We start from the raw sequence: 23,784 nt of genomic DNA on the forward strand, positions 1-23,784 counted from the left end.
AAGCAGAAAAAAGAAAAGATAGTTAAAACGAAAAAAATACATAGAGATTGTAGGGTAGGGAACTTGGAAATGAAAGGTAGAAAGGAAAGAAAACCATAAGGATGAACATCAAATTGGATCAGCTAAATATAGCAAAGTATTTGATATTTACTTGACTTAAAACTGGGGGAAGCAGTGGGTTTATTAATATGAAAATGGGCAAGAGACTTTCTCCCCTGCCCTGAATCTCCCTGACTTAATCTACCTATTTTTTTTCTCTTATCAGGAGTGTGTAGACCCAGACTAGGCTAGTGAGGGGAGTCTCAGTGGCTGGCCCTCCCACAGTTCTCTGAGCTGTTGCTGGGTTGCACCAATCCTGATGGCCACCCAGTTATCAGAAATGCAGATGCTCCATTGGTTCCCTCCCTCCCCTCCCAGTGGCTCCGCCCCAATATTTTCCTCCACCACAGGGAAAATGAGGGAGTGAGAACATGTCTCATCATATGCAGTATAACCCTGGGCAAGCCATTTCACCTCTCTGTGGCCTAATTTCCACCCTATTAAATGGAAATAATACAGTGTTTGCTGCTGCCCAGCCAAAGAGCCTGCCACGAAACCAGAATATTGCAGTGATGAAAGGCTTTCTCAGTTCCCTCCAGAAATGATGCAATTTGCATACATCAAAGTCATCTGGGGCCACCCTCTACCCTGGACAGCCCAGCAGGAGCTGCTCCTGGCTCAGGGTGAAGACTGGTGTTCATGGTGCTGGGAGTTCAGCCCAAGTGGAGGTCCCGAGACCCCTGTGAACACTGACCGTGCTGAAGAGCTCAGCTGCGTGCTCCAGGAGGCCCACCAGGCCGCTCTCGGTGAAGTACCGGCCCGAGCATACGCCGTCCTCATCGGGTGACAAGGTGTCATCAGAGACCGCGGACTCCTCCAGCACGTTGGAAGAAATGTTCTGAAAGAGATCCCAGTATAAGCCCAGGGAACGGGGAACCAGACTAACAAAAGGTACCAGAGGAACCCAAGGTAGGGCACTGAGCCAGCCCACGTTCAAAGATCCTCACAGAGCCTGTGGTTATAGAATGTCTCTAATTCTACCCACCAGACATCCTGGCTGCCATTTATTTTTGAATGGATACACTGAGCAACTGTCTTTTCTTTTTGACCTTGAGGACATACATAAAGGACAAAGTAACAACAGTTGAGTTACAGTCATGAAATGACCCCAGCGGGGGTCATGGTTTTTAAGAGGTGAAGACCAATTATCAGCTAACGAGACTCCTTGTTTCATCAGCCCAGTGAACCCCGGAGGCGCATTGCTCCTAACTTGACTTTCAGGTGAACAGCCATACTATACGATAGTAGCCGGTGAGAATGTCCTCTTGGGGGCCATGTTGATAGCAATACAACAATTACTGCTCTTGTCTCTCATTTTGTTCTTTCTTTTTTTTTTTTTTTAAAGATTTTTTAAAATTTATTTATTTGACAGACAGAGATCACAAGTAGGCAGAGAGGCAGGCAGAGAGAGAGGATTTTGTTCTTTCTTGCAAGCGTTTCCTTTACACAAACCATAGAGTTTAAAGTCTCTAGCAGAGAGTGCAGTAACCAGGACCCAGGCTGGGGTGAACCAAGTGAGAAACTGAGGGCACAATCTTTAGAGAGGCATTCAATCTCAGGGTCCCTCCATCTCAGTAAGTGATGACCCTGAACTTGCTTGACCCTAGGAGTGAGCGCTTCCTTATATTCTGCCCCTTGGGCACCTCTTGCCTCACCCCAGCTCTGGCCCTTGCAGTGATTTTCATACTCTTAATATGTTAAGAGCCTGTTTTTTCAACCCATCTTACAGCTGTGGCAGAAATGCACAGAGAGCATAAAAGCAATGGCACATTTTCCCAGCTTAGAGATTGCAAACAGGTAGCACACAGGCCACTCCTTCCTATTCCTACACTCTTAACAGGCATAACTAATCAATTATAGCACCATTTCCCTTCAAGTTTGGATATATGGTAGATCCCTGAACAACACAGGTTTGAATCGCACAGGTCCACTTATACACATTTTCAAAAATATATTGGACTCTGAAACTAAGGATATACTATATGTTAATTAATTGAATTTAAATAAAATCAGATTTTAAAATATATTGGAAAAATTTTTTGAGATTTGCAATGATTTGAAAAAACTCATAGATCATGTAGTTAAGAAATACTGAAGATACTAAGGAAAAGGTATTATTGTAAGAATATATTATACATCTAGGACACAAAATACAATAAAATCAACTGTTTATGTTACTTCTGTTCAACAGTAGGCTGTTAGTAGTTAAGTTTCAGGGGAAATTAAAGTTATCTGGATTTTTTACTATGTGGGGGGGTATGTCCCTGTTGTTCAAAGGTTAATTGTGTTCTCAAAACTCTTCTCAGCATAGCACTGCAGTCAGCCACAACCAACTGACTAGAGTTGGCTTGTGAAGTAAAATCACCTGCCCCCACTCCTGGCTAGCAAGATCCAGGGAATCACCCTTAGCAAGATCAAGGGAGTCAACCTTAGTAATCAAGTAAAAGCTATCACAGTCCTCTATCTTCACATCCAAGATTCTAACATAGTTTTAGGACTATAGGAGGCTCTCAGAATGTCTTGGGGCCAGTCTTTTTTCCAAACCTGGCCTTTCTATTATGATGTTTCCAAATTGAAACTTAATAGAAAGTCCAAGGGATTCAGCTGAAAGAATCTAATAACTCAAGAAATGAGTACTAGGAGAATTGTATGCAGTTTTCTACCGGTAGAGGAACAGATCTGAAGCAATGTAGTTTTATTAGCTGTAACCAGAGGGAAAGGATTCTGGCAGACTTTCCTGGCCTCAGAGTCAGGGAGGTAAATGTCGGCAGTATCTGAGAATGTATCCCTATCTACATTTGCGGGATAAACACTGCAGCCCAGGGCATCGAATTTCAACGATCTCACTGCCTTGGAATTCAGTGGCCTCGAAGTTATTTTCCTTGTAGAGATTTATTTATCTCCAGTTTCTAATTCTTTTCCAAAAATTCAATTTTACTGGAGCAGACCGGGGTTGAAAACTGAAGCACACAGCACTTAAGAAATCAACTCTGGACATCGGCTGCTAAAGCTGCCCAGAGGTCCGCCGTCCTCTTGCGGCATCAGGCCTCTGGGGGGACCCTCGGCGAGCCCAGGTGCGGACCGCTCCTCCGGCCCAGCCAATCAGAGCAGCCCATTTCTCCGGTCACTGTGATTGGCTCAGGGAGGAGCACATGACCCTGTCAGAGCCAATAAGAGGCACTGAAACCTCCCCAGCAACTGCTAGAAAGGAGCCATCCCTCCATTCTCCGGGTCTTGGACCTCGGGAGGCATCAACCTACATACGTCTCAGGGAGCACGGGACGCCCGGCGTCAGGGAAAGCAGAGACAGGAAGTGGCGACAGCACTGAGGCCTGATGATGTGGTCTGGGCCCCTCCTTCCAGTGTGGCAGGGGCGGCTCCAGGCTCGCCTCCCTCCCGCGAGCGGTTAATCCCGTTTCCCCGCTAGGGCAGTCGAGGTTTGGAATTCTGCCACCTGCGAGCCTCCGGTTCCCAAAAGGTCTGACATGTCTCACCTGAGGGAAATGGCTCACCTCAGAGGCAACAGCAGAATTTGGCTTCTCTCACGTAGCCGAGAACACCGACCCCACCATGTTCTGTGCATCACGGTGACCTCACACTTCTCAGCTCCTTCTGCCTCCCCCTCCCTCTTCCTGGTGTGCCTGAGCTTCCCACGACCCCAGGTTAGGTCAGATTATAAACACTCACGGCATCTCGTACCTCTTTTTTTAACAGCATTTATCATCGTTGTAATCGAATAAGGAATAGTTAGAGGATGTCCCTCTCCCTGGCTAGAAGGTAAAGGTCATGAGGACACAATAAGTGCTCAATAAATATAGTCCAGAAGAATAAATGAATGGAGATGGATATATGAAAAATAGAGCTAAAGGCTCTCCTGTAGGGACAATGTGGAGTTTTTCTATTGGTTTTAGAATAACTATCCTAGGGGCGCCTGGGTGGCTCAGTGGGTTAAAGCCTCTGCCTTCGGCTCAGGTCATGATCCCAGAGTCCTGGGATGGAGCCCCGCATGGGGCTCTCTGCTCAGCGAGGAGCCTGCTTCCTCCTCTCTCTCTCTCTGCCTGCCTCTCTGCCTACTTGTGATCTCTGTCTGTCAAATAAATAAGTAAAATCTTAAAAAAAAAAAAAAAGAATAACTATCTTATCTCACCTCGGCATGGCTTATGAGCAAATCAAATGAATTCTACACAGAATGAGAATTCTCAAGCTTACAAACATGAGAGTCAATAAGGAAATGCCATTAATACTCAAGTGATAAATATCAAATAGAATAGAGTAACTGTGAAAAAGGCATAAAAGAGTGATAAGAAATAGTTCAGTTAATGAAGCATGGAAAGAGAAGGATATGATTCAACATTAAGTAAAAAAAGCCAAAGATTTTTCTGGGAATTGAAAGAGTAGCATTTAAAATATTAATCATTGGTAGTATCAAAGGGCCAAAATAAACGTTATGAAAGAAGCAGATACATCTAAAATGACTTTTGTAACTTTCTTCACTTTTATGGGATGAAAATCAGATGTGATATTTTTATGCTTTTTGGATAAGAATTTCACTTTTAGACTTTGAAACACATACTTTTGAATTGAGAAGAGAAGTGATTTACTGAGGATGAAATGTTAGAATAAATATTATTGCTACTGAAAACCATAAGAAAGGAGGAGTTAATAATAAGAAGCAAACAGGTGCAGAGGTGACCAGAGTTCTATCTCCCACCATCCCCGGGGCACCAGTTCCAGTAATTTCTTCCCAAAGCTTGGGAAGCTACTCTGAACTGTCATCTCCCTCTGGTTCACATAGCCATCACAAAATTGTGTTGAAGGAACAAGACTGAAAAAAAGCCTTTGATAAAGTCAGTCATATAGATTCAAACAAGGATAATACAAGCACTTACGCATGACTGGGAGTCTGGCTTGAAAAGGGCTCTATTTCTGGACTGGACTGTTCATGGTTTCAAGGAGAGTCATTGCTACAGATTCTGTCTCTCTCACAAAAGGACTTATAAAACTTTTATTTTCTCTAAAGACCATATTAAACTACTCAGCAAAAGCTGTCCAAGTGGCCACCGAGCATCCTAGCCAGAGTCCATTTTCAGATCTGGTAGACCACTTCCCTTTGCTAACTGTGGGCAATATTCAGCTCATCCTAAGAAAGTATTGGTTCAGATCCCTTTTGCCCTTCCCAGGTCATTGTGGTTCTTCCTTGCTTTGGGATGATGAAGTGTGGGACGCTACAGAGTTGGGGCATATGATCAAAGGAATGGGTCATCCGGGAAATCATTTCTCTAGTGTCTGGAAAATACTTTCCCAGGTGTCAATGTCCTGTGCCAACTCCAAGTCTTTGGGAAGGAGTTTAAGTGACCTTAGAAAAACTGCTCTCTCAATTGTGTTATTCATAAAGTAGGAGTCATAGTACCTTGCCTATCTGCCTAGAAGACAGAAGGTCAAATGAAATCACAGATCTCAGTGTTTGGGAATGCCTAGAGTGCCTATCAACTCTACATTTATTGTAAATAATTTAAAAAAACACCCAAGATAGTAAAGCAATTAGAAGAGGCAAATATAATACACTAAAGGAGATTTCTTTCAACCTTGGCAGTATTGACATTTGAGGCCAGATAATTCTTGGTGGTGGTTGCTGATAACGCATTATAGAATGTTCGGCAGCGTCTCTGGATTATACGTGTCAGTTGTCAGTGCCCCACTCCCCCCCCCTTCCCCCAGCCCCCGAGCTGTAACAACCCAGAAATGTCTCTGGAGATCATCTAATGCCTTCTGGGGTGGGAGGCAAGCCTGCCCCTCTGTTGAGAATCACCGCCCTCCAGGAAAAGCTGTGTCTTCCCCCCACCTGAAAGCTGACACTGCCCACGGGCAGGTAGCTGTGGTCCTCCAGCATGCTCAGGTACTCGGCCACCAGGGCAGCCGCGTGCACCAGGCACATGGCGGCCTCCGTGTAGCATTTCTTCTTGGTGTGTTTCTCCGCCATGTTCTGGAGCCAGGTCAGCCGCAGATCAGGAGACGTCTGGTAACTCTTGGCAATTCTGAGGAGACATTGAGGACGTTTCAAGGACAGCTGGTTCATGACACTGTTGTTCTGCTGTGGACGGGCACTTTCCTCCCCGCCGAGAATCCCTCCCCCGACCTGCCCTTTCCCCACCTGTTCAGAAAATGAGAGAAAAAGCAAACATTTGTCAGTCCAGTTGTTTTTCCGTCCACAGGTAGGGTGTGTTGGACCTCGAGAAATAGCATTTACTTCAAGTTTCATGGGGTAGAAAAAGGCCCAACCAAATGAGGTCTGTTTTAATGGATCTCTAGCAATCTTCTTCCTTTTCTTTCCTTTCTCTCAGAATAATAACAAGATAAAAGTACGACCCGTCTATGACATCACATCAGAACCAATTTATTTCTTTAAGTAGTTTCTCCCAAACGAGGAACATAAAGACAGTTTCAAACTATTAAGTAAAATACGAATTCTATATAAAATAGTACATGTGTATCTGAATACGCCTGGGAAAATATAGGAAATAATTCATGTGATAATAGACAGTTCTTTTCTCTCATTCTTCGATAAGCAGAGGATATTGTTGTAAAAGATACCTCAGTTGAAATTAGGGGGATATTTCTAAAATTACAATTTTTTAAGATTTTATTTATTTATTTGAGAGAGTGAGAGTGACCATGAGAGGGGGGAGGGTCAGAGGGAGAAGCAGACTCCCTACTCCGAGCAGGGAGCCTGATGCGGGACTCGATCCTGGGACTCCAGGATCATGACCTGAGCCGAAGGCAGTCGCTTAACCAACTGAGCCACCCAGAAGCCCCAGAGGGATATTTCTAAAAAGGTGTACATGAATCAACCCACTGTGAATGATTACTTTCTACTAATTTCTCTATATGTTTTTGGGTGTCATCCAAATCACTGTACCCACATGGCCTATAATAATCACACTAACAAGACCTCCAAGTGACAAACCCTAGGCCCTCAGCTGACAGCCTTTGATTTGGTCAGAAAAGTGTACCTGTACATGAGATCCATCAGCATCTCGGGATCTTCCTGGAACTCCCTCATTTTCACCGTGTCGTATAAGATGCTGTTCAAATTACACAGAAGCTCCTCCACCTGCAAAAAGAAGCGAGCACCTCTAAACAATCCTGGCTTTGTCATCCACGGTGACAAGCTGGGGCGGCACTGGAAGGGCACCAGACAGCCATGGGCGGGCTTCTCGGGGGGAGCAGAACTTGCAGGTGGAGGGGAGCCGGGATGGGCCGTCCGTGGCCTTCACCTTTGCAGGTCCCTGTGCTGCGGAGGTCCAGATGTGAGTTGGCCCTTGGGATCCATGATTTAACCCTGAATCCTTATACTATCTTCCCTCTTTTTGTTTAAAGTAACTTGAACTAGTTTCAGTTATTTGCCACCTAAAAGAGCCCCCAGCTGTACTCTGGAACATCAGGGGTCTTCACACCAATAGGAGGCAGCTTAGGACTTCTGCTTACACTATACACACACACACACACACACACACGTATATATATAAAATATATATTAATATATTTATATTATATGTATATTATATATTAAATATATATACACACATATATGTATATATATTAAATATATATGTATTTATTTATATATGTAATATAATACAATATATACAATATATATAATACAATATAATACAATAATATATGATAATATATGATACAGTAATGTATATGATGTGATATATATTATATGTAATATAGTGTGCTATATATTAAATACAATAGTGTGCTATATATTAAATACATATGTATACATAATATTTATATATTTTGTGTATAACCTGTTACATAATTACATATTATATGTGTTACATAAATTCACAGTATACACACACACACACACGTATATATACACAAGTTTATATGGCTGATCCCAAACCTGTGTGTGAGGTAAGGCGCGCTCTTCAGCTTACCTGGGTCGGGAAAGGAGTGGCCTGCATGGCCGTGTCCTCTTCTGCGTAGGCCAAGATCGTCCTCAAGGATCTTCTCAGGTACTCCTCGTTAAAGTCTGGTGCTTTGCCCACCAAAGATGCCAGAGACATGGTTACCTGCATCTTTACTCTTGCAAAGTTCTGCGTCAGGAAGAGGAGAAGAAGGAACCAATAAGAGGCACTCGGCCTGCAGATAAGGGGAGGCAGGTGCGCCAGACACCCGGAACTCCCCAACGTTTCTTTTTGCTCCATCTCCAACCGTTTCCTTTTCTCTCGATGAAATGTGAGCTCTGCTTTGCATGAGATTCATATCATTGTTCAAATGGTTTAAATGGATATTGCTCTGACATAAATCTGTCAGCGGCCTTTAAATCTTCATGGAGGACTGGATGGCCTCCATGCTGTAAGGCTGGGAGGTTCCTACAAAGTTGGGTCTCAAAAATAGATCCTTTTGTACCAAGATTCCTCTTCTTGGGACATGACTTAAACCAGAAAAAGGAACAGTATCTCCATAGCCACATTTTCTGAGATTCTGGACCCTGGACAGGCAGTGAATTTCTGTTTCTCCTTCCCTTCTAGCCCTATGCAAAAATATGGTTATCCTGCAGGCCCCCAAGAAAACGTCCTAAATATTTTCAATAATTATGTCTCACACATGATGAGGATCCTCTCTTTTTCCCATGGGCCAATTTATCTTTTAAGATCTCTTGGGGATGCTCATTAATATGACCACAAATGTAAATAATCTAGATAAACTAAAATCTAGATAAATCTAAATAAACTAAAATCTAGAGAAACTAAAGCAAAGGTTAACTCTTCTGCAATAAAGCATAAATCCAAAGGCTGCAAAGCTTCAGTTAAAACTCAGGGGCAGATGATGCTGATCATTCAAATTCTCATCCACAGGTCACACTGGTCCCGTGCAATCAGATTTTGGAAACAAGACAAACACTGCTGAATTCTTAGCCTGCCTAAGAATTTTTCCCCACAGAGGACAACTTTTAATCTCCCTATATTCACTCGGCTGTCCTTGAAACACACAGATGGAAACCACTGCCTTCACCAGTCTCCATCTTCACTCTGGTTGCAAACTCAAAAGCTGTTACCCATCTACATCGTCAACTGTCTCCCCGTCACATGCAACGGAAGGAAATGGTGATCCTGCAAACTTTCCCTCAACCAGTGTTTGCACGGACTTTGGGTCACTTGCACTGATTCTGGGTCCCCCCCTGGCGGTGGGAGCTCTTACACTGGTGGCTCCAAAGCTGAACCTCATGAGCAGGTAGAGGGTGGCACAGGCTTGGCTCCGGGTGACGTCCATGCTGCTGCTGCAGTGGTGTAAGACTCGCTGGCACAGGTCTGCACACTGTTCCACCTCCTCCTCAAACAGCAAATCCCCAAACTAGAAGAGACACGGAGGTCATTAGGCAGCACTTGGCCCCTTCATATTTTGTCTGGACTGGATGCCTGCTGAAATAGGCAATGTCTGTCGGGACAAGCAGAGAGACTAGAAGAATTCATGCATTGCTCCATAAAGAAAATGAGCTCCTTGAGTCCGAAGAAGAATGCAAGCCACAGAGTCCACCTAAGATTTAATTATGAACCACACTACTAAGATCAAGGCTGTGTAATTCACCGCAATGTTATCCAGGCTACATGTACTGGCAAAGTCACCTCTATACAAGAATGACCTACGTTTCCTGAGCCCCCGGGAAAGGACTGGTGACTAACAAAGAGAAAATCATCCTGAGAAGGGAGAGCAGAAGACTCCTACTTTCTAAATGTAACTGATCCCGGGGTTCCTGGCTGGCTCAGTTGGAAAAGCATGCTACTCTTAATCTCGGGGTCATGCGTTTGAGCCCCTGCTGGGTGTAGAGATCACTTAAATAAATAAATAAACTTAAAACAAAATGTAAAAGATCCCATTAAGCAGGTACCAACTGGGGGTTTTCCAATCCAGGGGGAGAAAGTAAACTGCATTAGACCACTTGATGTCAGGAAAATCTATATTCTTCAGCCTGTGAAAAATTTACTTCTAAATCTCTCATTTTACGATAAGACACTTTGGAAGACTAACTGATGGGTGTTCGTGTTTAGGATGGTAATCTCACCCGGATGCGGTACTGGAAAGGGTGAAAGGTAAGGGTGTGAGGTTGCATATGCTCTCCTGTCTCCAGTGAGTGGCCATGTCAAATGCCTATAGTTCTGTCCACATTTTAAGCAGGAGACCCACCGTTGTTTTTCACGGTGACTTCTCAAAAAATCAGGGCATTCGCTTTATTCTTAGAGAGGCTTAAAACCTTTACCTTGATGTCACTTAATACCATGCTGTGTGGGTTTGGGGACACCTGAGAGGAGAATGTGTGAAACCAGGTGAAACTCTCAGCTCTTAATTAGGAATAAGAAAACAAGCATCCCATGTTTACCTTGGCAATGAGAGCCCGGAGTGTCGCAAAGCAGTGAGTCAGGTAGGTGGTGCTCTGATCGCAGCTCAGAGAATTCACCAGCACCCTGAGAACACCTCCCAGCAGGCTGTCTTTACAGTCCAGAGCCGAGCTTGCCTGGGGGAAATGGAAGAACAGCATCACTGAATCCGTGTGCCATGCTAGGGAGCGGAGGGGTGAAGACACAAGTTGGCCCTCTTGACAATTAGCACAGCGGTGCTGACATCCCATCTCTCTTAGTCTAAGATCTTCAGGGTTTGGCCACCACACACATCATCCATTACCATGACAGCTGAAGACCTATATCCAAATGACTTTATTCTAAAACTCCCAAATGATTTGGGATTTATGCCCAGTTCCGGGCTGCTACACTAAGTTATGGGGCATACCTCCCCTCTATCCCAGACAACAGCTCTTGGAATGTTCTTCCTTTATATAGAAGGCAGAGCTTTTCTTGTGGGCTTCAAAGCACAACTGTGGGCTTCCCAGTACAAAAGGGGTTGCTTGATGGCAGCAATGTTTCCAAATAGAACAGCGAGACTAATCCCACTGAAGATAATGACAGATAAGTGCCATTTCTTTGGGGAAAAAAAAATCACTGTGAGGACTGGTAAGTGTATAGCAATCAGAGCAGTGATGGATAGAGATATAATCAATATGAGGCCAAGTGTTTAAGATATCAAAGACACCACATACTTTTTGTCTTTCTGTTTCTGTAACAATTACTTTGATTTTAGATCACTTAAAAGTAGGATAACCAAGGTTTCCCTGGGTTTCAACAATATTTCTTTTTCTAGTTCCCAAAAGCATCACTGGATCTACCCCAATAAATGGTATCTCACTGGAAACATGGTGGGACTCATTTCTCAAGTTCACCAAGACCCCATTATCCCCTAGACTTCTTGGGAATTTTTGGAAACACTCACTTAGCAGATAAAATTGTCTTACTGCAACGTTCATAGTGGCACTATGCTTTTCTGCAGCGGGGATGGCAAATTCATGGTACAAGTGATACTCCTTCCCCAGTTGGGGTCCAAAGTAGACCTCATTATTCAGACCCAGCACCTCTGCCACCTGGTCCAGTCATAATCTTAGCTCCCATACGAGATGTCAACCTTAATTCAACTGGGGTTGTCCCATCAAAAAGCAAAAACAAACAAACAAACAAACCACCTTAGCTCTCATCCCTATTCTAGATCACCAGCTACAAGCCCCCATCTGTCTTGGTACACACTTGGTACACACTTGGCATATTTAACTACAGGATCACCTTGTCAACACCCAAGGGAGCAGCGAGTCAGAGAAGCCAGAAGAATGTTGATTATCTCTGGAATTTGTAAGGTGAACAGTATTGTAAATGGTTAAAAAAAAAAAAGGCATTTGGGGATCACATTTCACTCCCAGTTACCTATAAAGAGTTCCTTATTAAATTCCAGTAAACATGTTGAACAGATCAGGTGTGTGTTGTCCTCACCTGGATAATGTTCTCCTGCATATCCAGGATGATTAAGTTTGCTTCTGTAGCCAGATTGCCACTGATCAGGGCTTCTTGATCTAACTCTGCCTTTGTTCTAAGAAAAAAAAAAAAAAAAGAGGTAAAATTAAAGAGCCTATCAAAGCCGGCTGAGTTCTAGTGATGAAAATCTGTGCACCAAGGCGTAAAGAAATATTCTGAATAGTTCATCATGAAATGAAAACAGAGGAGGCGGCCACAGGGCACCAGAGAGTGCAGGGTGCTTTCTGAGATCAGTGCCTGGTGAAAACCATTTTCTAGGTCAAGTCTCCAGGTTATCTGCAGCCCTACTACTACGAATAATGATGACAATTAAATAAATAGCAATGGGAGAAAAGTAATTATTGGTGGCTACTAGCCACCAGGTGAGCCAATCAGATGCTGTTGAACCTTGAGCCATTCCTGGGTTTCTTGCATGAGAACCAGCTCTAGATACGAGTCAAGGGAAGCCTGTGCCACAGGCCAGAGGGAGTGGGGCAGGGTGTGAGCTGAGCTCGGCAGACAGCAACGGTGCTGGATGAGGAAAGCTGGTACTTCTGAACTGGGGCAGGCAAGAGTCAGGCTCTTGACGTCCCAAAGACCACCTTGGGGGGTTGCTCCGTCAAGTGCGGACCTTTTGTTTTTTCCCCAGTGGGCAGCGAGGTGGTACTCCTGCGGGACAGCAGGTCATCTGACATCCCGCTGGGTGTTACCACCCACGAGGGAATGGTAGGGAACAGGAAATTGCCTGGCGTTGCTTCTCCGAGAGGTTCCCGTCTTGAGGAACCAGAACATTTCTGTTCACTGATTCTCATAAAATCTAAGTGATGCTGGAAAGGGATATCTTGTAACATCTAAATTTAGTGGCCAGAAAAGGGAAGTGTGAAGAAGTCATTTCCCCAAGATGCCCCTGAGGCTAAAATGTCGCCCCAGGGGTTGGGGCGTCAGGATGTGAGCCCACAAGTCTTGGACCAGGACCAGCACTGGCACCCAGTTGTTCCTGAGTTCCCTTCACCCAACCGTGGGAGCTCTGCCACTGCTTATTCCCTGCTGACGGCTCAGAATAAATATTTCCTTATATTTTAAATGTTTTCAAGCCAGGGCGCCTTGGGGGTTCGGTTGGTTGAGCGTCTGCCTTTGGCTCAGGGCATGATCTCAGGATCCTGGGATCGAGTCCCGTATCAGGCTCCCTGCTTGGCGGGGAGCCTGCTTCTCCCTCTCCGCCTGCTTGTGCTCTCTCTCTCTAACAAATGAACAAATAACATCTTTAAAATTTTCAAGCTTAGGACAGACTCTCGGGTCCCAAGGGGCTCTACGTTGTTTTTCATTCTGCAAGTGATAATATTTGCATAAGAAAAGTGAAATATAGAAGCTATTTTTTAAAAATGTATTGGTAGATTTAGGTTTTGAGCAGGGCTATGCGACAGAAACGTAGTGAAGAAGACAAATGTCATTCTCCATTTTGCCGTAGCCACACTACAGAAAGCAAAAAGAAACAGGTGAAAGTAATGGAAAATATTTTTTTGACCCGCTACAGAAAAAGAATTGTCCCCGTGTAATCACTATGAAAATTACTAATGAGACCTTTTCCATTCCTTCACTGGTGCTAAATCATCAAAATCTGGCCTGTATGTTTTATTTGTAGCACTAATGAGGCTACTCTATGGGACAAAGCGGACCTAGATCTGGTTTTCATTCTTGTTGTCAAAGTTTTTCAATTGTGATAAAATACACATAACATAAAATTTCCCACCTGGACCATTTTTAAGTATACAGTTCAGTGGTATTAAGCGCATTTGTATTTTCTTGCAACTCTCATTGCCACTAATCCAGTTTTTAGAAAGCCTACCACCTGGTCCTTTAAGACGCTGGTTCTAAAACTGGACTGGACAGCAGAGTCGCCGAGAGAGTTTTACTGAACACTGACTTCTGGGTCCTACTGCGGGAGGTTCTGAATACATTGTCCTGGGGTCCACCTGGACCTGGGCAGCTTTAAAATCTCTCCTGGTGATTCTAACCTATAGCCCTGCTCTAAAAGAAACAGATCCAAAATAATTGAAAAATGATCTGAAACAGAAAGGTGAAAGACCCCGCTATTATAATTACAAAATGTTTTTCAAATAGCTAACTCTCACTATGGTTTCTCTCGAAAAAGAAAAGAAAACAAAAACAAAAATAAAAACAAACAAAAACCCACATCACCCTGACTGGGGAGTGCTGGGAGGTCCTGCACGGCAAGGCTCAGTGTGGTGTTATTTCTGCAAGCAAAAGGGAAAGGTTTCCCCAAACCTCAGTTTACGCAGCCCAGGCCAAACACGTGGTGTTAGGCTCCTCTCCTAATCTCAGCGAGTAAATGGCCCAACCCCCTAAGTGGTTCTGTAGCACAGAACTCCACACGCATTTCTTTCATTTTGTTTTTGGGGGAAGAAAGAGGGAGTGCATGACCTGAACTAGAACACACAGAATCTCAGAACCGAGCATCTCAAAAATCAGTTGAAGCAACGAGGCCCCTATCTTCCCCAAAAAAAAACAAAACAAGAGAAATGCACGTGGAGTTCTGTGCGCCAACAATAACATACCCACGGGAAATGGATATTACTAATCAGAGGGACTACTGGGCCATCTCGGCGACGTCTGTGATAGACACGTGTTTATCTCCTTCACGTTTTAGAATAAACTTGACTCTCAAAAGTCCCAGAAGCGGGCTAGAATTATCCATTCTTGCGATGACAACAAAGACGGTAACCGTATTTACTGACGAAACAGCCCTGTTGACTCAAGTCGGGTCCCAACCCCACACCCCGTGATGGGGGCTTCGTACCCCATGGAGATGTGCTACCTATCCTTTGTTGAGTGTGTGTTGAGTGTGTGGGGTGGGGCCTTGAACCATGTGATTTTCTGCTCAGTGGACCCTGCGATTCATCCGGCTACCTGCTGTAAAGAGGAACAGCACAGGTGCGCTCTCTTCAACATATGTAGTGGTATATGTCCTTATATATTCAAATTCTTACACCTGTATATATCCCCATTGCAATCCAAGCGGCAGGATTTCTTTCATTTTTTATATTTTTTGCTGATAATAGCATACATTATCTTATGTATATGTTATATATAGTGTATGTGTGTGTACAGAGAGAGAATCATACACACACCCATTGTAGGAGATACAACAAAGTATAAAGAAGAAAATGTCGATAACCTTAACGTCCAAAGAGAACGACCCAAGGAAAACCACTGTTAATATTTTGGTAAATTTCCTGCCAGTCTTAAAATGTATTTATCCTAAACAGCTGGAGATTTAAGATTCTATTCCAAAATCAAGTGTCTGTCCTATTCTTCCAACCTTACATCATAAGCATGTCCCACATCACGCAATTTTAATACCAACCTAATATTTCCCTACAGAGTTCCCTATTCTCGAGCATTTAGAATGTTTCCATTTTAAAAATATTGAGTGATACTGATGTAAATATGTGTGACTACACATTTTGCACACTATGAATTCGAACTATGTGGTCTCGGGTCCCCTGTCCTGTCCCCTCCAGAAGCTCCGGTCAGGCTATCTGAGGTTGCTCAACACTAGTTTTCTTTAACTGCTTAGCAGTGCGGTCAAGTTTTCAGAGCTGTAAATCATAGCTCCTTATACCTTCGATCTTTCTGGGTGCCCGGACAGAGCGCATTTACACAGGTAACGATGTTTCCTTTCCTTACCCTTCCCTTGGAAGGATCCAGTTGTTTCGGTAATATAAGTAGCCTGGGAAAAAGGGTTTTAGATTTTAGGTAAAAGTAGCACAGAGCTGCTGAGTGACGCACTTATCTTGTTTCTCATTAGCTTGCCGCCAATGTGTCTGCTCCTTCCTCCATCTCAAATTTTCATTGAGGCCTGGAAATCGGTCATTCCCTAGGAGTTAAGAAATGCACGAGAGGAATGTGATTAGCATGAAACCCTCCAAGATAACCAGAAGTTCCGTAGCCCGCTCGGTGGAAGAGGACTCAGCCCCGTGCCTCCAGCTAATTAGAGCCCATGCTGGATGCTGGGTGGGGAGGCGGGGCAGGGGGATGGAGACAGGGCTGCCCAGGACACGGCTACCTGCGCTTTGATGGACAGCCTACCGTTTTAGCACCCTTGCCTTTCTGAAGCAGGGGTGAGCACGTGTGCCCTGAACAGAGGGTCCCAGTGAAATTGGGGTTCTCAGTGAATTACTGAAGAGGAGAGTGTGGGAAGGGTGCCCCCTCCCCACCACTGCAAGAGCTGAGCTTCTCCCAAGTTCCCAGCCACTGTACCCCATTGCATGGAACGAGCTGTCACCCTGTGTAACCTGGAGCACAGTGACTTAGACGGAGCATGCTTGAGCACCTCTCTCTACCATACAGCAGCGAGTTCAGCCTTGATGAGATCATTCCTGGTGGGCCTGGAACACTCAGACACCCCGGGGCTAGCGGGGATCGGTTGTGTTCTAGAAATGCCCTGAATGATCTGGGGAGGTGATTTTGGAATCAGTATTATCCAGTGCCTTGACCATGCTTCACAAAGATGCGTCAAATGCCCCGGGAGAGGCTTTGACCTTGAGGGCGACCACATTCCATCTATCCTGTGACTCATGTCCTTGGATGTGACCTGTACCACGGACAAGTCTTACACAGAAGATGCATGTGGGGACATTTCCGGGGTTCCTGTGACCGCAGGAACCTGCCTTCCCTCGCAAGCACACAGCAGGCCCAGAATTGGGAACCGGCTTGCCTTTATTACCCTGACATCTTAGGACAGTGAGAGTAGGTCTACTCGCGTTTCAGGACGCTTCTCTTGACCAAGGGTGTAAAACCCGCTGACGGGAAGCAGGGACGGGCAAGGCCGACGTACCTGGAGCCCGGCAGCGCCGCATCATCTCCCCGCGGGCCCCTTCCCCGCGGAGCAAAGCCTCTTCCAGCCTGGCCTTGACGTCCCTTGACTTCTGCAGGACTTGGGTACTGACTTTGTCAGAACTCTGTTTTCCCTGGACAGGACAGAGGCAGAAGGATGTTGAGTGTGGTGAGATCTCTGTCCATGGGGAGAATCCTCAAAACACAACACACTCCGTGGCGAACGGCTGCCAGTTTGGACACGTGCCCCCATGGAGAGGCTGCTCAGGGGGACCCGTGGCTCAAATCCTGCAAATGAGAATGGGGTTCTCTCTGCAGAAGGCAGAGATCCTTCCCCGGAGAAATGGCCATACCTAGAATGCAAAGAGGTTATGGGTTTTAATACAGAAGTGAGACCAATAGGTGATGCCTCCATTGTCCCCCAAGCCAAGGGGAACCGTAGTAATGACATTGACCTGAACTTGGGAGCTAAGAGCTGCTGTAAGGCTGAGCCACCTCACGCTCACCTTGTACTCGAAACACGAGACGCAGATGAAAAGAAGATCCAGGATCCTGTTTAGCTGCATGGACGGCAGGTCGGCGATCCACTTCCTGATGAGGCTCTGGTCGGCGTTCTTCATGATCCAGAGGAAACAGATCATGAGGTTGCGGGTCGTGTCGGCATTCAGCATGTTGTACTGCTTGTAGGGCTGCAGGGAGGCAGAGGGCGAGATGGATGCAGGGGAAGGAGTAGAGTGACGGGAACCCCAAAAGCTTCGGGGATGCTATGCTCTTAGAACACAGGCACTGCCCTTTGCTCCTGGCTGGGCTACTGTTTCTAGGAACCCGGCCTTTCCTGGGCTATGAAGCTGCATTCCCTGAGCTGAGGGGCTCGGCAGTGTCTGAGCCAGGCTTCTGGCTACATCCCGTGGGCTCCATCCATCTCCGGAACAGCGTGGTCCGGTGGTCTGCCCTGCCTTGACCAGGGCCCCCCAGTCTCAATGATACAAAGGATGCTTCCAAACTGCTAAGATTTCAAGTATTTCTCCTTCCAGCTGGACACCAGAGGGCTGAACTTAGGGAAGAGAACAAGACTAGCCAGGATCCAGAAACCTCCTAACTGTGCAGTAATTAACTTCTTTGTCGGAGTCCGGAGGATAATACAAGGGTCACGAAGTGCTCGGCAAAGAAATCAAATCCCTAATTTAGTGCAGTCCTCAGTGCTGGGACTTCCAGGACAATTTATGTTGTCCTGGGGGTTGGGGGGTGGAGGCTCAGGCTATTTGCTTGAAGACCCTGGTCCCAAGGGTTCGATTTCAAGTCCCAAGTGCGCTTTCCTTACTCATCCAATCAAGACAAAGACCAGTGTACCGCATCCTTGGTTCACAAGGCAGCGTACTAACACCCAGTGAAATGTAAAACCCCCTGTTTGTGGGTATGTTTGAGAAATGTTGGTTTGGGATGGGAATGGTAGAGCTTCTGAAATTAACTGAGGTTTCCTGAGTATGGTGACAAGAAGCTATGAAAACCTTAGTGATAGGGGCGCCTGGGTGGCTCAGTGGGTTAAAGCCTCTGCCTTCGGCTCAGGTCATGATCCTGGGGTCCTGGGATCGAGCCCGCGTCGGCGGGGGGGGGGGGTCTCTGCTCAGCAGGGAGCCTGCTTCCTCCTCTCTCTCTGCCTGCCTCTCTACCTACTTGTGATCTCTCTCAAATAAATAAATAAAATCTTTAAAAAACAAACAAACCAGAAAACCTTAGTGATAACTTCCCAGGGAAGATCTTCTAGCTAGCTGTGAACTCTGGGCATCTGGACATGTCCCCTTCAAGCCAAATAACAATGTAAAAGGCACCGACTCCCTTGGGCAGCTAACTTGGGTAAGATGCACATTACTAAGGTGAAGGAAGTCATAAAACACAGCATTTCTCCAATGGCAGGATGATGAGGGAGGTCAACTCTCAAATGTCTTTTCTCTTTCTTACATCCCTGCCTTCCAGCCCTCCTGGGGGTGTCCTGGTGGGGATCGGGGGTTTGCTTAGTGCTAGAGGGAAGAGAGGAAAGCCATCCAGCAGAGAAGCTACTGAGGTCTAGATGCTGCCTTCCCAGGAGAGAACCGAGGGAGTTCTCTGCAGATGTACACCCTATGCTGAGACGCAAAGTTAAATTAAGCTGGACAGCGAGGCACCGTCACCATCTCCCAAAGGGAGTCAAGGCTCCCCAAGAAACAGAGTTGCCACCTCAAGGAAATCAGACCCTATGTTCCTGGAGATGGTGCTCTTCAAGCCCAGAGTCTGTGCAAAAGCCCAGAGCTATCCAACTCTGTTTGGGATCCCTAGGGACCCAGAAAAGCTGAAGTCTTTTGCCAAAGAAGTACTCACCCCCAAGCAACTGGCCCCTTCAATCATTTTTTTTGAAGGCAAATGCAGTGTAAATGATAAACATAGAATAAATACCGCTTAAGCCTCCCACCCGAGGGAGGCTTGGTTTGATCTTCTTAGTGCTGACCCCAGATAGCCCAAGTTCGCCTCTTTCTGGTGTCTGAACCTTGAACTCAGGCACTGCTGAGACTGCCTGGATTTGATTCGTGGACCTACTGCTGCATCCAGGACCGTCTGTGACCATGCTGCCTCATCTGAGCCATTTCACTTCTCAGTCCCAGGCTCCACGCTGATGCCTTTCAGAACTGACCAAAGAGGCAGGAATCTCGCAGCCTGCTTGACTCTGGGTTCCAGTAGGTAAATATAAGAACAAGCCCATCAGAAGATGGGACACAGGACAAAAAATAAACCAGAGGAAGATGCACCAACATACCAAGGAAGAAAGTATTGTTCCACTTGTCTTCGAACTAAAATTGTTTCCGGCGATGGCCAGTGCCACGTTCTGGTTAATTACACTGGTTCCTTCCTGGTCTTCATCAGAGCCATTGGCACGACTTTTTCCACTACGGGCATCTGCAGCTGTAATGAAAACATCATTGGCCTTACCATACGATCCAACAATTGTGCTTCTTGGTATTTAGGCAAGGAGCTGGAAATTTATGCCCACATAAAAATCTGCACATTTCTAATGGCCAAAACATGGAATCAAGCAAGCTATTCTTCAGCAGATGAATGGATAAACAAACTGTAGTACGTTCAGACAATGGAATATTATTCAGCCCTAGAAAGAAATGAGCTATCAAGCCATGAAGAGGCATGGAGGAAGCTTCAGTGACTGCCAGGGGCTGGGGGAGAGAGGAATGACCAGGGAGAGCACAGAGGAATTTTAGGGTAGAGAAACGAGTCTGGTTGATATCATAATCATGGATACATATCATTATATATTTGTCCAAACCCACAGAATTTACAACCCCAAGAGTGAACCCTAATGTAATTATGGACTTTGGGTAATTATGATGTATTTCTGTAGGTTCATCAGTGGTAACCAATGTACCACTTGGTACATTGGGGGGATGCTGACTACAGGGGAGGCTGTGTATAAAGGGGGGTGGGGGGTGGGGGGCATACAGGAAGTCTCGATACTTTCTGTTCAATTTTGCTGTGAACCTAAAGCTGCTCTTTAAAAGTCTTTAAAAAATCTTTGCTGATGTGAAACCAAAATCAGTATTTCCCTATGTCTTCTACCCAAAGACCACAGAGGGACTGATACTTATTAGTCACTAAAGTCTGCACAGTAATTTAAAACCTGATGTCTAGTGGGGTGCCTGAGTGGCTCAGTTGGTTAAGCGTCTGACCCCTGATTTCAGCTCAGATAGTGATCTCAGGGTTGTGAGACTGAGGCACTCATCAGGCTCCTTGCTCAGTGGGGTGCCTGCTTGAGATTCTCTCCCTCTTCCTCTGCCCTTCCTCCCAACACGTGCACTCTTTTTCTCTCTAAAATAAGTAAATAAATCTTTTTAAAAAATCCCTGTTATTAACAGTACTGCTAAATTACTGCTGTCTCTAGGAAAAAGCAGGCAAATAAAAGAGACAAAATGCTCAGCAAAAGATTCAGCTGGAAATTAATTTTTCAAACTATAACAATGAAAATTTTCAAAGCTTTCATAACACTTTCCTGTAATATAATATTTTACAATTTTTTTCTAAGTTTTTATTTAAATTACAGTTAGTGTAATAGTTTAACATAGTGTACTGTTTCAGGTGTGTAATGTAACATTTTTTATTCCATTCATATGTTTTAAATAATGACCAAATAGGAAGGAACCCATAATTACAGAACTAATCTGTTCTTTATAAAATAACAAGCTAATGTCACAAATTCGGCAATAATGTATAAAATTTCAAATGTCTGAAATGTTAATTTATTATCTCTATATAATATAGATACAGCTATGTTTATATGTAGGTCTAGATGTCTGCGAACAAAAAAAGGACCCACCACTTAAAAGGCTGGTTTTTGACTACCAATCACACACAAAGTTTTTGCTTAGGCAGTCTTAGAAAAGTGTATTAAAACACTTGCAACTCATTGATTCGTTAAAAACTCATATTTTGTTATGTTTGTCAACACTGTAAGTATTTGGATCTTCAATTTTTCAGGAAAATTAGATTGCAAACAGTATATCCTTCTGCTAAAATTCTGAAAACAGAACTCAAATATTTTTAGAACTCAGTGTTTTAAAATAATAGTTTATTATTTGAGTTTAAAGGCAGCCGAGTTCTTAAACAAATGGTAAAATGAATAGCCTGTGGCCTTTATGTAAGATCTGATAACATTATCAGATTTGAGGTTGCATTCTTACTTCCCCCAAATACCCACAGGGTCATGGTTATAAAAGACAGAGAGAAGGACATAAACATTTGCCACATAAAACGCTTTCATAGCGTTTTATGGTCTCTTGTTTCATCCTTATCACAACCCTAAGATGTAGACATTGTTACCACATTTTTACAGTTGAGGAAAGGCGAGAGAAGGCATTGAAAGGCTGAGGAATTTTTCAAAAGTCACATGTGGCAATAAATGGGCTAGAGTTTGAATTCAGCTGTATCTTTTTAAAAAAACTATATCCTTCTTGGTGTATCAATGTACGGATTCCATATGTAATAGATAAGCTATATTAGCTCTAATAATAGAATACTTTCACTGTTTTCCCACTTGTCAGCTACATCATGACTATAAAGGTCAAACCCATACATCAAGAACCCACTGAGATTTAAAAGCTCGGGGGCCAAGTGCTGAAAAGCTCTGATTCAAAGGGACTGATCTGGAAAATTCTCATCAACATGGACACACAGGAGAATGTGTGCTAAAGCAGTTTCCTGCTTTGGGAACAAATGAGTCACAGGTCTTTAAATGGAACTTTCTAGAAACTTTCAGCAAAATTCTGGAAATGGTCTGCAGGTCACTGGCTGTGCTCTGGATTATATCCTTAAATCTTGAAGACACCTCTGGGCTCAGTCTGGACTCCAGTCAGGCACTACCAGAGAATGTTTACCTGCTGGGCCAAGCTTGCTTTTGTACATCCCTTGCCCATTTCTGATTCATCTTTGTTCCCTAACCCACACTGTAATATGTAAATAAACTCAGGAGGTACACAAACTCCCTTAAGACAATTTATCCTTTCCTCTTGCTGAAAAATGAGAGATACTGACTTCCAACTCCAGAATCAGCCTCTTAGGATCAAAGGCAAAATTCCTCTGCCATGGCAGAATTTCCTAATATGGAAGACACCATGATTACCATGATTTTTTCTTTTTTTCAAGACAGAGTTAGAGTTGGGAAAGGCAGAGGAGGAGGAGAGAGAGAACCCCAAGCAGGCTCCACACCCAGCACAGAACCCAACACAGGGCACAATCTCATGACCCTGAGATCATGACCTGACCTGAGCCAAAATCGGGAGTTGGATGCTTAACCAATCGAACCTCCCAGGTGCCCTGACACCATGATAGGGAACAATCATTTAAGGATGCTTGAGTCTGCTTCTTTCCTAAGACATTCTTAAGAGAAAAGACCAGGAACACCTTATTTCAATGCCTTAGAGTGGTGATCTCCCAAGGGAATAATTCTGTTAGTATTTTGTCCTTTGTGATGGATGGTCTATAAAGTTCATCATATACCAGCAGATGGTGAATGAGTGAAAAAATGATTTCCAAATGAAAAACTGTAAGAGACTCTTTAATCATAGGAAACAAACTGAGTGTTGCTGGAGGGGAGGTGGATGGCGGGGTGAGGTCACTGGGGGATGGACGTGAAGGAGGGCACGTGATGCAATGAGCACCGGGTGTTATTATATAAGACTGATGAATCACAGACCTGTACCTCTGAAATCAATAATACATTATCTGTTAATTAACTCCATTTAAATTTAAAAAATGTTTTAAAAGAAACCACACATGACTATGGTCCTTTACAAAATAAACAAAAAACTTTTTGGGACCAAAAAAAAAAAAGAAAAGAAAAGAAAACCCAGACCCCCCAAATCCCAAAACTTATTGGGACTTATGTGAAAAAGTTCTGAGAGCACCGGTGTGGGAAACTGCTCACACAAACACATCAGCACTAGAGCTAAGAGCAGAAACTTCATTCCAGTGGGGCACTTGGCAGGGGCCCCCTTCCTTCAATCCCTGAAGGACACGGAGGCATTATTACCTGTAAAGTCATAGAGTTGCGGCAAAGCATCCAAAATGATGCCAACCAAAGGCAGGTAGAGGGCAGCGATTTTGACTTTCACTTCTGGTTTGACGCAGCGCGGGTCCAGGTCGTGAGAGCTCAGAAGGCTGTGGATGGCACTGACCGCTTTCCTTTGCACTTTGCTGATCCTGACACAACACAGAAAGCTAGAGGTTATGATGAAAGATCAGCCAAAACGCTCTTAAACAACAAGGAGGGAACAGAACGCTCCTGGATCATTGGGGTGACATGTGAAAACCAAGGAAAAGAGGGGAAAAGTGTCTAGAATCCAGAAAGAGACAGCCCGAGTTCTGTTCCTGGGCTTGATGCTTCAAA

At 44.5% G+C, this 23,784-nt stretch overlaps 1 protein-coding gene across 1 annotated transcript in view; it reads right to left on the reverse strand.

Moving 5' to 3' along the window:
* The window catches only part of DOCK8 (dedicator of cytokinesis 8), a 203,440-nt gene that overhangs the window by 21,394 nt on the left and 158,262 nt on the right, over positions 1-23,784 (reverse strand). Inside the window, exons 29-40 of the mRNA XM_080819435.1 lie at positions 23,428-23,597; positions 19,651-19,796; positions 17,369-17,551; positions 16,864-16,996; positions 15,816-15,903; positions 11,985-12,081; positions 10,493-10,627; positions 9,316-9,468; positions 8,049-8,207; positions 7,110-7,210; positions 5,942-6,134; positions 794-937 (exon numbers count right to left, since the gene is read on the reverse strand). Of these exons, the coding sequence (XP_080675561.1) occupies positions 794-937; positions 5,942-6,134; positions 7,110-7,210; positions 8,049-8,207; positions 9,316-9,468; positions 10,493-10,627; positions 11,985-12,081; positions 15,816-15,903; positions 16,864-16,996; positions 17,369-17,551; positions 19,651-19,796; positions 23,428-23,597 (1,702 nt within the window). The remainder of the gene's footprint in view (positions 1-793; positions 938-5,941; positions 6,135-7,109; positions 7,211-8,048; positions 8,208-9,315; positions 9,469-10,492; positions 10,628-11,984; positions 12,082-15,815; positions 15,904-16,863; positions 16,997-17,368; positions 17,552-19,650; positions 19,797-23,427; positions 23,598-23,784) is intronic.

This window comes from Martes martes (assembly GCF_963455335.1).
Source record: "Martes martes genome assembly, chromosome: 12".
Taxonomy (NCBI): domain Eukaryota; kingdom Metazoa; phylum Chordata; class Mammalia; order Carnivora; family Mustelidae; genus Martes; species Martes martes.